Below are 15,094 nucleotides of genomic sequence, written 5' to 3' on the forward strand. Positions count from 1 at the left end.
ATGTCATTAGAACTCAGGAAAACAGCCTCTATTTACCTTTCCTTATTTATCCCAATTTTCTTAGATTCCAAATTTGGAAAACTTGGAAATGTGTGAACGCTGCACAATATGCTTGGGCACATTACCACGCTTGCAGGTAGAAGCCAGCTAGGTACTAATATATCAGTATGTTTGTACAACTAGTGTAGAACACAATTTTCTTACCCTCACTGGTTAAGGATTTATCATTTAAGGTACTACCCTGTGTTTTTGTCCCCACCCCTAAACATCTCAGTTTTATTTTTAAACTTCTAATTTGTAGACACAGAACTGTGTTGAACATACACATAAATTACTCCTCATCTATCTTAGAAGAAATAACACCTGGTTTTATATACATTTCACTGGGAGAAAAATGAGTGAGGAAAGCTGTTTGGCATACAAACCCCTGAATCATTAGAAAGGCAACACTGCATGCCTGCAGCAAACTAGTCTTATGGTGTTGTTTGATACTAAATGAAAAAGGGAGGACTTTTTGTAGCCTTTTAGTTTACTTCTGTAAATATTTTTTTTCCCTAAGGTGTATGATACATCTCCATGTACTGCTTTTGGACAAAGAAGTAAATTCCATATGTTGATTTTAAAACTTTATAAGATGTGTGTTATGGAATTGCATCAGAAAGATATCTAGTGGTTTTGGGTACATAATTTTACTAAAACAGAAAATTATATATGTGAATCAGGGAACTTGACCTTTTCAGAATAACTTAGCATCTACAATGTAAGCCTACAATTGACTTTAAAATATTTTTTTTTCTTTTTTTTGATGGGGTTGTTCTCCTGCTAGACATAAAGCAAATTTTTTGTGTTGTTTACCATTCTCATTGCTATAGTTCATCAGCATGCCACAAAAGACAGTCAAGAGCTTCTCACTGGCTGGATCTGTTTTACTGCACAGTGACCTTATATGGTCTACTACAATATGTGCACCACCTGCATGGTCAACTGCGTTCCTGCCCTCATCTGTAAAACAAAGAGTTACATTAAAAAAAAATGAAACCAAAACCGACCATAGAGTCCCAAACATAACAGTAATCATACAAAATGAAGCTTCTAAACAGAGTGAAGTCATTCCTCCAGTGTTGTCAAATTCATCTAGAGAGATGCTTGAGGGCTGGCTTGTAGTGTAACAGAGCTAGGAAAGTTAAAACACCTACAACAAAAGGGATTAACCACCTGGCACTAACACCCTGTAAAGAAGTTCAGTGTTTGAAGCACAGCCTGTGGACCCGATAAATAATATTCTGAAGATACGCTGGGTTTTGTCAGAGGGAGTTTCCAAACCTAGTTCATATACCCTGGACCAGGTAAATCACTCTTGTTGTTATTACTTAAAAACAAAATGGGGAATAAAATAGACACAGCAGACAGAGGTATTAGTTTCCAGTCACAAACTCTGTTTATGCTGTCACTCTGCCACACAGCATGTTCTGTACTTTAATACCACTGTCAGATTTTTTCATGGCTAAAAAAACCAAACCTCATTCTGCATCTATGATAGACTGAAGTTCTGAGGTTTTGTAAATAACACACCATAATCTTTGTACAGAACTCTCTTCTGTATAACAAATCAGATTTGATTTATCAGTGTAGGAATAAAGGAAAAATTGGCCTTCTATTACAGTAATTGACAATGCTGCTTCCTTTCCCAGCAGGAAACGGCAACAGACAAGTGTCTATATATAACCTGAATTCCAGGGCTTCCAAAAGGAGAGATTTTTAAGTGAGTTACAGTTGGAAAATCTAAATGCAAACAAAACCTTTGGAGTGAAAATCACAAAAGCAACAGTTTTGCAAAACAATAATAAAAAAACACACCCAAACCCCCCTCTCCTCAATTTCTTAATGGCCCCAAAGCAGATGTCCTCTTTCCCTTGATATTCACTACCCTGTCCTCACTCCTCTCTCCCCTTATTCTGCAATGCATTCTGCAGTATGAAAACCAAGGCTGTCCACATTTATATGATGTTCTACTATAAAGTGTTCCAGAGCTCTGCAAAAAGAAGTTTCTAAATCTTTCATTTCTTGTTAATACTATTTTGGAGATGTATATACCCCTTACATACTATATGTTAAAATATATATAATACTGTAAGCATTGTATATACACCTACACTATATATATTCATAAATATACATACATATGAGGGATATATGTATATATAAGGACTTCAGATAATTTGCTGAGTGGAACTGAAGGAGGAAGGGTAAATAATAAATTTGGTGGTAAATAATAAATTAAGCTTATTATCGAAGTAATAAGTATTTTTCAGAATATCTGAGATACAACAGAGGGAAAATGTCACTGTCATGGCTGTCTCCACCATGGACATGATCAGGACATCATGGGACTGCATTTTATTCCAGGTATGTATATTCCATTTTGAAAACTGGCAAACTGGAATATGTTTACAGCTTAACAAATTCAAGATAAGATTCTGTGTCAAGAAAGGATTATAAGAACTGGAGAGCTATAAAATAAGTAAATCTCTCACATCTTTGATGCAGTGATAAATGCAGGCATCATGCTGAAAGAAATAAAGTCCTGCACCAAAATACAGTGAGACAACACAGTCAGGTATTCAGGATCAGTGCTTACATTTACCAAATCAAACCCAGACTTGGCTGGAATATTCCAGCATTCTGTTTCATGTGTCCTCTTCTCCTATTTTTTATAACAGAATTTATGCAAATACATGATTTTGTATGTGACTCACCTGTTTTGTGAGTCAAAGCAAGTGTGCAAAATGAACTCAAATCACTGATTCTGGATCAGATGGACTGAATGTGGTCCTCAAATTACTATAATGCAATTGAAATCAACAAAGTAAAACCACAGTAAAATTGAGATAATAATCAGATGTTAAGCTTGTCCCTGTGTCTTCATATGGCACTGCAAATAAAATGTGTAAGCAGAGAATAATATAAAGGTAGAGTCGGGTGAGGGTTTGGAAGCAAGGGTTAAAAAAACCCAAACAATTACAAGGCAAGTTCCTTACCTGGATGGAGTTTGACACAACTCCACTGAAAATGATTGTGTGATAACACCTTATAACAAATGAAAATTAAACTTGTGTATCCTTTTACTTCCATTTTCTCTGGTTTGTCAAAGAACTTATATATCAAAAAATGCCGCATCTTTAAGTACATAGTAGTCTCTCACTTCAAATACATGACAAAATTCTTATCTGCACAGTAGTTTTATTAGGTAGATAATCAGCTTCTGCTGTACAAACAGCTAGAGTAAGGCAGAAAGATCCAGAAACTAGTCTCTCTCCAATAAATGTCTCTGTCTTTATAGTATCCTCAAAAGGTAGGATAATATGAACTTCAGGATCCCTCCCAATTAGGTGAAATGCTGTGCCAGCTTCAGATGTGACTACATAGGCTGGTAGTTTTGTAAAAGAGATGCCTTAATTGATGCATCTTCCTCTTTCCCATGCCAGAGCTCACCCCTGGGCAAGTGCTATAATTAGGATCTCCTGGTGCTGTCTTCTTATGCCCAAAAGGATTAACTCAGCTCATTAGTGCAGGGCCACAAAGAATCCTGTACCAGATGTAGGAGGAAAATTCTGAAGGCCCTGACTACCCACTCCAAGCTCAGGCTATGACACCCCGTTGCATCCCCAGGCACAAAGCGCGTTTCTGACTCAGAACACTCCATGTACTTATTGCCGACTCACTCCTCCCTGCTCGGTCGCGGAGACACAGATTGTGCACACAAGAATACTTACCAAACTCCAAATCATTTACAGACAAAACAAGACCGCAGCATGTTGCCATGCCTTGCTCTCAATCCAAGTATTACCTTCCAGTTCAGCAGCTCTATGGACTCCCACACTTAATGTGCTTCCAGCCTCCCAGAAGCTGTGTTGAATTTTTTTCCTGTGACCTTTTTAAATAAACACTTGCTATTCCTAAGAGATCAGTGATTGAACAGCTTAATGAGAGCATTCACATTTCTGCTTTAAAAATGCTTCACTGCAGCTCACACAGGCAAATGCTGCTGTATGGCTTTTTGTTTTAAGTACATGTAATACTGTTTAAGGATGCCAGAATGACAACAACCCAAGAGAACAGAGGGATTTTTTTCCCTACAGTAAGATTTATCACAGAATGAGTTATTACTTCCACAGTGTTCTTCAGCTCAATGCAACATAACCATCTCTAACAATTAGTGCAGTCTCTTTTTCTATCCTGAATTACTCAGAATTGTGAGAATTGGAAGGGACCTCTAGAAATCATCCAGTCCAACTCCTCTGATAAAGCAGATCACCCAGAGCACATTACTCAAGACTGCATCCAGGCAGGTCTTGAATATCTCCAGAGAAGAGGACTCCACAACCTGGGCAGCCTGTTCCAGTGCTCTGTCACCCTCACCGTAAAGAAGTTTTTTTCTCATATTTAAATGGAACTTCCTATGTGCTCACAGGAGTTTTATGCAAAACTGGGTTTTAATGTGGATTATCCAATTCTGCTCACATTCCCCCAGTGAACCAAGTCTTGCCAAATTTTCCTGTGGCTCAGCCATGTCTGCTCCAATGGATGCCTAAGTCAAAGACCAAAATGTTTTTAATGCACATGATTGGTCGGTCTTTTTGGTTTTTTTTCCAAGACGTGTTTGCATAATTTCTCCCTTGGGTTTTCTTCCCCAGCTTGCTAAGTCCTAAAACAAATCACGAAGCCATGAAAGTTTAACAAGAAAAAAGAATTAAAGGAGAGTTTTAAGTATTAAAACAATGAAAGCATAAGCTGTATACAGACAATGAGTTATTTTTAAAACACATGCACTAATACTTTTATGTCAGCACTGTAAGGTTATTATTTCTGGAAATATAGTTACATCAGGCAAAAGGACGTGCCATAGTAGAGGCAGGTACCAGAAAATACTTTTGCAAATAGCTTACCTAGTGCTCTTTAATCTAAACCTTAAATTAGCTTTTTTGTTTTCATACTAGGCCCTTTTTTAAAGATAAAGTTTAAGCTCTGCCAATCCAAGTGACATTAAAGAAGCAGATGTTTCTCATACAGATTGGGACTAAAACATTTCTTATTAGTGTTCTATTAGGATATAGAGCTGTGTCTTCACAACAAAAAAACAAGAGTTTCAGGCAGTTCTAAGAACTCATCTTTTACCCAATTTTTAATTACGTTTTCAAAAGTATTTGTCTGGTTCTTCCATTGTTTCAAACTTTTCTCTTTGTCATCTTTAATATTTAAACTACAGCTTATAAGTAATTTGTACTTCAGAAACTATGCCGGTCCTGCAACAATGCACACTGTTATTTCAGTGTGTATATGGTTAATAAACCCACAGGCTGGTAAAAATTAGGTGTCCACAATTTTGGTGATGATGTCATAATACCTAGTTAAATAATGACAAAGTAAAAGCAAAGGAAATTATGTTTGGGATAGTGATGTACTGAATGAATGTTTGAAAGCTTGACCATTTTTCCCACAAAAAACGTAACGTATGAACACCCCATATTACCTTTGCATATCATATATTCTTGTCATGATGTCCACAGGGCCACTGCTTGCCAAACAACTCTTTGCTAAATCTTTGTGGCTGTATCTTCACCATGGAAGGTGAATTTGCTGTTTCACAATAGAATTTTATATGTAATGATTTTTCTCAGTAGTGGCCCTGTATTGATTTGCAGACTCAAAATGCAAAAAAATAGATTTAACCTTTAAAAAGCACCAGAAATCCCAAGTTACCATGTTGTTACAATGTTTATTATATACGTAGGTTCAAAAATATGCCAATTTCTCAGACAATCAGCTAGAAAACTATTTTACAACATTTCTTAAAAATGATCTTTTGGCCTTAAAGTTTAAGATTTGTACTTTGAAATGTTCTGGCTTTTTCTTGCAACTGGAAACCTGAATTCTTTTTTCTCCAGTTCATGTTCTACAGAAGTTTATTGGTGTAAATAACTGCATTAATGTAAGTGGTGCAACTCAGTGAGGGAAAGGATGATTTATATGTTCAAGGTTCCTGATTTGCATAAACCAAGCTGTCAAGATAGTAGCTTTTGGTGACATGAAAAAAAATACAGTATTCATTTAAAAATTATTTTATGCTGTAATTGGATGTAATAATCAAATCACTTAAGTGACATACTGTCATTATAGTTTACATGATTCATCTTTATTGCACTTAGCTCAAATCCTGCATTCTTTTTGCCCAAAATATTGCTTAGGCTAGACTAGCTCATTATGGATAACATTTGTTTTTATTATTTTTTTAAAAGATGAAGTAACTTATAGCAGTGAAAGGTGGGGGGCAGGAGGTGAAGAGATATTTCTGCAAGTTCTATTTTAATTTTAATCTGTTTTTTTAATTAGGTCCTCAATGGTTTTTGTACTGAGACATTTGTTTGCTGCTGCTGCTGCTTATTCTTTCACCTGAAGTAATAATTTGCTGTGATATCAAACTGTCTGGTGCAGACGAAATTATGATATGACATACAAAAAATTATGACCACATGTGGGGGGAAAAAAAGAGCAGGAGTAGAACTCCAAAGGAAGAAAGGTTCTGCTTACGTGTTTCCTCTCTTTTTATTAAGCAAATAGAAAGAGAAAACATTCAAAAAACAGGGGAAAACCCTTAGCTGCTGTAAACTATTATCTATGTAGACATTAGGAAAAACATTGGCACTTATATAAACTGGGAGTTTTTCCTATCTGAACCCTGTAAAGACAAAACTTTTAATGCAATGCTGTCATTCAGTTTTAACACTTGACCCTACTTTTTATCTCCAATCTGTTTGTGTCTTTTAAATCACTAGATTCTTGACCCTGTCAACTCTTTGACTGCAACGCTGTTATAGAACACAAACCAGCATTAATTTTTTTCAAGGAAAGTAAGCTTCATGTAATTATACAGCGCTGTTATTATTTGCTGCTTTTTCCGTGTCTTTTGTGCACTTGTCTACAAGGGACAGGACTCAGCAATAATGTATTTTGAGATTCATATTTTAATAATTTGAAAGATATATTTTGGGATTGCTGTGTCTATATTGCACTGATATTTCCTTTCCCTTTATTTAATTCCTTTGGGAATTATAGCAGTGATCTGATCTGATCACTAGAAGTACAGGGGCTTTTTTTATTTGCTTATTGACTACAACTAATCAATATAGCCTGAAAATTTTTCCTTTAAGAAGGAAAAACAACCTTGAATTAGTCATGCTTGCTTCAGAGATAAACAGAACAGTCTTGTAATCAGCTCATCTTAAATTGTTGGCAAATACCCTTAGCCCTAACTTGAGCTGCATTGAGGGTATTGTCTCAGATGTTATTCTTTTAGAAACTATTGCTGAAATAGTAAGTATGTAAACACTAAACTAGAAACATTAACAGAATACTGCATTTTAATAGTGCCTTCAAGGACTGCAAATATGTAGCATTGATCGTTTTGGATAAAACTGTTGCCAGGCCAATGACAACTGATGCAGCAGCACATTGGCCCTCTTGTTGAGCTGGTTTATTCTAACAAACACAATTTAAAAATGTATCCAAATGGAGAACGAGGGGTATTTTTTGTAGACTCCTTATAATATGTTCAATGTGTAGAACATGGGATATCAATGCCAACAAACCCTAAACTCTCTCATGAATATCGTATGGATTTCTTTTGTCTAGAGAGTCAGGAGTTTGGCAGAATGTTTGAAGGGAATAAGTGACAGTATTGCCATCTCCCTAATATTATGCTGAGGCAGCAGTCAAATGCATGCTAGATTCAACTCCACAATTTAATTATGATAAAATTTGCTTATTTTTAAAAATTCCTTTTCTGTCAGATCCATACAAGAAAAATCATGTGTTTCTGATTTTAGAGAAAAGAGCAGTGAGGAGTTTACTGGTCAAGACTTTTCAATACTTCACTTCCAGTCAAATTGTACTAGTGGACCTGAGATTTCAATGTAACAGCAGTAATGTTTTTATCAACAACAAGATATAAAATAATACTACTCTCAGTATTGGTAGGTGACTTATCCTTGGAATCCAGAACATTTCCGTTTTAAAGTGAAGTAATTTCATTACTAAATTTTATTTAAAATAAAGAGGCCAACCAGCATGAAAAAGTTCTACTAGATATATAAAACTCAGATAAAGGCCCTCAAAACTGAATGTAGCACTTCCCCCTGCCTTCCCTTCCATATGCAATATGCTTACAGCAGATTCTTCAGTTTATTTTATAACTCTCTGCAACTCCTCAGTAATTCCATTGCAGTCAAACAAATTACTCTAGGTTTATGAGAGCATGTCGGAACTGAAGCCAGCCTATGCTTTATTATTTCATACAGCATGAAATAAATCATGGAATCCAATTATACAGTAAAATATCAGGGAGTTTTTCTACACTGGTAAACAGGCATTTATAGCATCTCATGTTATTAACAGAATAAATCTGCATACAGCAACTAATTTAGAATTTTTACTTGCAGACCTTGAGTGCAATGTTGTGTTTCAGCTTCAGACTCTCCAAGAACAAGAGTGTGAACTGAACATGGCATGGTCACAGACTGGTGCAGAACAGGTGCTGTAGAAAGGAGCCTGGCAAGAGGATTAGCCCTGGTATGGTGTGAGAGTGGTATTGCTAGCTGAAGGAGTTGTCAGTTTCCACCAAAGCAGCCAGAGGAGCAAAGTGTGTAACTCACGGTAATTTGAAGTAGGTTTGGAAAAGCCCAAGAAGCAAAAAATGAAAACAACCCAAGAAAACCCCCCATAAAGCATATCTGCAGATCCTGCTAGGCCCTGGGAAGAAATAAAATTATTCAGAGAAGTGAGAAAGCAACATGCCTCTCTAGGATCTAGGAAAAGCTGGGGTGAATCTTGGGTTTGAGGTCAGTGCTATCCTTGCCCTGCCTGGCCTTCTAAAGTCACTCCAAGCAGCAGCATGAGGGCTCTTGCTTGTTACTGTCCAGCCTGCATGGAGCAGATGACCTCTAGAATATTCTTGTATCTGAAGAGTTGTAGGATACAGCCTGAGAAAGACAATGAAGTGTTTTGTTTTAGGAAATATTTTACTTCCTTAGCAGAAGGCAACGCACCGATTTGACCGGAAGGCAACAGCAATGCACTACAACTGCAGAGGAGCCCACACTCAAGAGCCAAAAGGTGCCAAGATGTGGCTGATAAACTGAACAGTCTCAGGTAAGTGAATCTTCTTCAGTCAAATATGAATGCTGTTGTAGATAGGGTATCCAAGGCATTCACCCTGATTCCTCCATTCTGCTCACCCTGATTCCTCCATTCTGCTGGCTGGACAACTACCCAGACACACAGCAGTCTCAGGATCAAGGAAGCTCAAAGACCAACTTTGTTCATACATCACCAAGACCTCATGACATGAATACAGCTTTGTGATTGCTATGGCCAACCATCGTGCCACTGTGTGTAGTTTTACCTAACTCTTTCTCCACCATCTTTTATCAAATACTACAGCTCAAATTTCCCCTGCTGGGCACTGTCTCTTGATTATATTAGTGTATAAAACAGTATTACAAAAACCCTTTAACAAGAGTCCTGGTCCCCTGGCTGAAACATTCAGGAGCTTCACTGCATTAAGGGATAGATTGTACTAATACAGTTCTTTGGCAACAGTGTCCAAGTTCCTTTTCTGAGAGTTGCACAGTATTCCTTAGATACGAATGCAACAAATGCAACTGAATTTGTAGTTTGCATGTTGTATGTTAACTCTATGCTGTTATCACACTGTAGGAAATGCTGTATAGAACCAGTTGCCTGTGCAGCTATCGTGTAAACAACTAAAAGGCTTGGCCCCTGCAATACAGGCATGGTGCACAAAGTGTTGCAAAAATCTAAAGAAGTGGATCTAAGAGCACAACAAAATTTTGTTCTATGTTATAATTTGAGAAGCTATGGTTCTATAATTGGGAACAAAAAGTTAAAAAGGGAAGAATGATAGCTGTGACCTTAAACTAATTAATAAACACTCCCCAATTACACATAAGCAATGCTTAACAAGATGCTAACAGATTCCTTCTTCTGTTTCCCATGGTAATTCAGCTGATGTTTTCTACCATTGCTGATTTAGTGGCAGTTGGTATTTCTAGTCATATAATGCCTACTTACTTAAGCAAAGCAGAATAAGCTTGACACTTTGACCACGTCTAGATACTCAACTAATAAGCTTTGTTTTCTGAGGAGCCTGAAAGAAATATGTGACAGTGCAGTTATCTCTAAATATGAACAATTTCAGTATCTTAAAAGGCAAAGTGAAAAAAGACATGAAAAGGGAAGTTGAATTGAAAGGAGAAGAGTGAGTTGTGTATCTTGTGTTGTTCACTTATTTTGACTGAAACTCTAAAAGCTTTTCTTCCTGATGAGGAATTTTTTTTTAGTCTTCACAAACATTAGTGGAATTCCATGGTTTTGCTTTTCCTACTTTGTTTAGCTTTGAAGTACAAAGAAATAGCTCAGTACCTAACCAAAATTTGAATCCTTGACTTGCTTTTAGGGTGGCAGTAAAATCTAGTGAATAAAGGACTTCTTTCTAAGTCTGCTAATAACCTTTGTTAAGGCTCTTGAAACACCTTCCACCTCTTTTATACATATATATATTTTTTCCTTGTTGCCTGTGGCTTCTAGTTTGACGGTAAATTAAGCAGGTGTCTCTGAGCATGTAGGTATATGAGCAATACACATACTTTACAGACTGTAAATGAAATGCTGGAGGGGGAGATAGTAAGGAATCAGAAAAAAATCTGCTTTGTTTCTTGATTTTTAGTTTCTTTGTTACCTGTACTGACAGAATTCTGATCTACTTATTCTGCTTATTCAAATAATCTTCCTGGAAAAAAAACAGGAAGAAGAAAAATATTTACACTGCCGAAAACAAGTAGGACTTACCATACTTACACTCTTTAGAACAACTCTTCAGAAATCAGGCCTCATACCTTCATCTTAAGAGAAGGGAAAAATTGCAGATCTACGGTAATTTGGTTTTGTTTTGTTTCTTTTTTTATTTTTTCCCATGTGGGCTTCTGTTAAGTTTTGGCTTAACTAATTAGAATTTTGCCACTTGTTTCTGTAGAGTTAATATTTAGAATGTAAATTTTAAGAAGATTAATAGCCTGGGAATGAGAATTTGTATTTTTCATATCACCTTTTGAATCTCTCTTCCTGATGCTCTAGAAGATTTCCTCATAATTTTGATTCCATTTAGGCCAGCTATAAAATAAGTCTATGATGAGTACTAAATATTACTATGAAAGTAAGTGTTGGCATGCATGTGGTACGCTTAGTTTCTAGATGAGGCAATACTTGTGCTGAAGAGGCTTGAAAAAAATACTGCATTATTAAGGACTTCTAACTTTAAAATGCTATAGTTTTCTAAGACTCTAACATGCCTTTAGAGAGGAGAGGTCTAAAGGTAAAACGCTATTACCATACAATCAAAAAACGAGATTTTTAATTCTCTGTAAGCTGTTATAAACAATCAGTTTTCAAGCAAAAACTTAAAGCCTTTGGTATCAATTTCATAACGTTACTTGGGAAACAGCTTAGTAGGTGGCATTTGCATTTGGTAGGATCTAGTACAATGAATAGTGAAAGATTGTGGTAAGGAGCTGCCTGGCTGCATGAATCAGGGTGACCTTCAAAAAATAATTAGCCAGTAGTGTGCCATCATCAACACCACTTGTGTTCTAGGATTCTGCTGTTTTTCCATATGGTACTGAAAAAGGTTATGCTATTTTTTGAAGAAAACTAGTTTTTACTACTTTCCAGTATGTTGAATTCTTAAGTGTCTGTTTTTCTGCTTTAGATCCTCAAATTAACCTTATCTCCTGAGAAGAGATGTATGTAACTAGACAATTGAATAGTTTCCTATTTCTGTTCTTGGCCTTTCTTAGCAGATCTCTGCAAAGAGGTCTGTACATCCTTATACAATGGGCAGCTGAGTATATAGATTTATAGCACGTGTAAGACCTCTTTAGCAGGGGGTGGTATAATGTTCATGGACTGGTGTCAAAGGTCCATGTGAAAGGCCACACTGCTGAAATTCAGGACGGAGTCTTGCCATCAATACAAGTAAGACTGCATAGATAACAAAGAAGTGTTTATCTTGGGAAATCAGAAAAGCATCCAGTAAATTTCCTGCAGAAATAGGTGGATAAGGAGCTGTCAGAGGAAAGCCTTTATGGAATGAGTCGGCACTTTTGGTTTCTGTCCAGTTCTGCAGCTGTTTATATATCACAAAGTATGGTTGGTGGGAACATATACACAGGCTGGTGGTTTCATGAAGAAACAAGGTTGTGGATGGCTGCAAGAGCCTTGAGATTCCTCAAGGAGGTCTCTGGACACTGCTGTTAATATGGATATTATGGAGGGGCAGAGTGAAAGATTTTTCATTTCTCTTACAAGATACATGGGGAGCTCATTTCCCTTTGATAGCTTTCAGAATATGTGGATGCTCTAAAAAGCAAGAAGGAATTATTTTTCTAATGGGTAAGAGTCTAATCTCATCTGAAGTAAATCAGAATTACTCCCTCTAGTCTGTACTGCTACTGAATCAGCCTCTAAATATCCTAGCCTTTTACTTCCTTTGGTAATTATCATGTTACAGTATACTTACAGTAGCTTCTATATTGTGCTCAATGCTCTATGCACAGGAAAATAGTTTGTCAATCAGTTCAAAATGGGAGCATGTAACAAACTACCTGTGGAAAGATCACTGAGATTAAGATGGCATGTGCCTCAAACTTAATTATAAAAAATATTCTGAGACTATTACCTGCTAAGAAAATACTAACTGCATTGGTTTGGGGGTGTCAGAGCAGTAGAGACCTGGCTACAGACAGGTTTTGTCTTTCTCCTGCGTTTTCATGTGGGTCTTGAAAGAAGGCAGGCCTAACTTGAAAACTATGGTCTGGGTCTCTGTGTCCCCCAAGCATTCAATCTGTCACAGGATTCAAGTTGCCAGTGTTCCCAATCTGTTGGGAAATAAACCAGCAGAGAGCGCTGAGGTGCACACTGGCCATCAGGCTGTTAATTACATGATCACCAGCTGCAATTTGGGTAATGCTGTTCTTTAACTTCCTATCCCAGCTGCCAGAGCTGATGGTATCACATGAGCTTTAGCCTTCCTCTACAACAGAATTAACCAGTCTGCTCTGACTTAAGACAATGCTTTTTGTAGCATGAACCATGTTATGTTAAACACAACCTTTCCCAAACAATGGAGATGGCATCTTCACATTGCACACAGAACCAAAGTGCAGTGGGAACTTAGAACTGAGTTTTGGAGTTATGCCCTGTTAGTCTGTAACATCTGTATGTCTGTAACATCTGTATATCTGTAATAGCCCTAAATGAACAAATTTAGTAAAGAAACAGCACTAGGGAGAATTGTGCGGTGGGGAGGGGGCTGGAAAGATAGACAGTAGAAAAGTAGCTATAGTTTGATTGATTGATGGATAAAGAGTGGTGACACAGCTAGAAGGATAGGTCTTATGCTCTGACTGGACAATAGCTAAGAATTTAGCTTTAATTATAACTGGCAGTTAAAGGGAATGAGTGGGCTATGAGCTTTGCATCTAGTAATATAGTTCAGACAAAATTATTTCCCTGAGTGAGGCTGAGGAATCCATCATCTGGGGATATGGAAGTGCAAGCAGCTGTACTTTGTACAGGCTGTAGATACACTGGAGGAGAAAGCAGGAGGGAGATGAGGAGAGATCATGTCTCCTTTCCTTTCCACTTTCTGCTTTGATGAAAATTTGGAGGCTGAGGTGTATGTGGCGCTTAATACATACAGCATGTAGAACAATTACAGGTTGTACAGGAACATGCAGTAATGTATCTGTTCCAGTAAAACAGCACTGAGCAGTCTGCACACTGTGATTAGTTGAATTCACTGCTTCTGACTTGAAATCTTTTTGGCTGCCTCAATTATTTCTTTCATCTCTGCATACAAGAGGAAGTCTGGGAGACTACAAGCCTCATCATAACTAACATAGGTTCCTTCTACTCTGCTTTGCAATTATATTTGCCTGTATTCCTTAAGTTCACAGACTCACATAAAGCAGAATGCTTTACAACATAAATACTTTAAAAAGGATCTCTCAAGGCTGTTTGGGATAAATTTGGCCTATTTCTTCCTCTTAACTACTTACAAAATGCATTTAATTGTCTGTATTTTCTTCCATGTTCAAACAGGTGATTCAGTACTATTTTGAGGGGCTAACACTGACATGTACCCAGACAACAACACTGTGCATGTGTACCTCAAACTTAACAGAGAAGAAAATCTGTCAGTAAGTCAACTGGTTTTCATTTCATGTTTTCTATGAGATCAATCTGTTCAGTAAGGTCTCTGACCAGCAGAGTCTAATTCCCCTTTTACCTTGTGGAAAGTACTAAACCTCTTTCATCACTGGGACTTAGCCATGAGTTACCTTTCCGCAGCAGCTGCGTTCCAGGAATAGCTCCTCCTGAACTTATGTGGAAATGGTGTTGCCTTCATGCAGCATCTCTGAGGTCTGTGAACTCTGAGAAACCACTGCCGTTTTCATTTAATCAAGAAAAAAAATCAGGCAATCCTTCTCCCCTGCAAGGCCACTTTTAAAGGGCCTTCCTTGTAGGAAAAGCCATTTGTCCCACAACTTCCATTGTTCTGTTTGTCTCTCTCGAAACCAGAGAACTGATCACACATGCTGTCACTAAACAAAGTGCTGCGTACTTGCTGGGAGAAAATACAGGATAGCTTGAGCTTTCAATAAATAAAAATGTTGCCATGAGCCATTTGACATGGGCTTGATTTCCTAATTTCAGCCTAACATTGATTTAGGAGTCACAGACCTTCCTCATTACTGCATGTTACAATTACATGGGCACTAGAAGTGAAAAAATGCTCATGTATAAGGTAAAACATAGTTACTGATGATAGCAACAGAAACTCCTTATAAAGTCCCAATTATCAGAATGGCAACAGCTGCTTTTGTCTCAACTGAAAAGAGAGTATCAATATATAACAGCATTTTTTTATTAGAACTATTGGCCTCTACAATTTGTCTTTGTT

At 37.2% G+C, this 15,094-nt stretch overlaps 1 protein-coding gene across 7 annotated transcripts in view; it reads right to left on the reverse strand.

Moving 5' to 3' along the window:
- The window catches only part of RAP1GDS1 (Rap1 GTPase-GDP dissociation stimulator 1), a 103,706-nt gene that overhangs the window by 25,207 nt on the left and 63,405 nt on the right, over positions 1-15,094 (reverse strand). For 6 of the 7 annotated variants that reach the window (XM_051617648.1, XM_051617642.1, XM_051617643.1 and 3 more), the window contains one exon: positions 856-1,002. The exons of the other annotated variant lie outside the window; for it this stretch is intronic. In XM_051617648.1, the coding sequence (XP_051473608.1) occupies positions 856-1,002 (147 nt within the window). The remainder of the gene's footprint in view (positions 1-855; positions 1,003-15,094) is intronic. 7 annotated transcript variants of the gene reach the window in all.

The sequence above is a fragment of the Apus apus genome, chromosome 4, assembly GCF_020740795.1.
Source record: "Apus apus isolate bApuApu2 chromosome 4, bApuApu2.pri.cur, whole genome shotgun sequence".
NCBI classification, from domain to species: Eukaryota; Metazoa; Chordata; class Aves; order Apodiformes; family Apodidae; genus Apus; species Apus apus.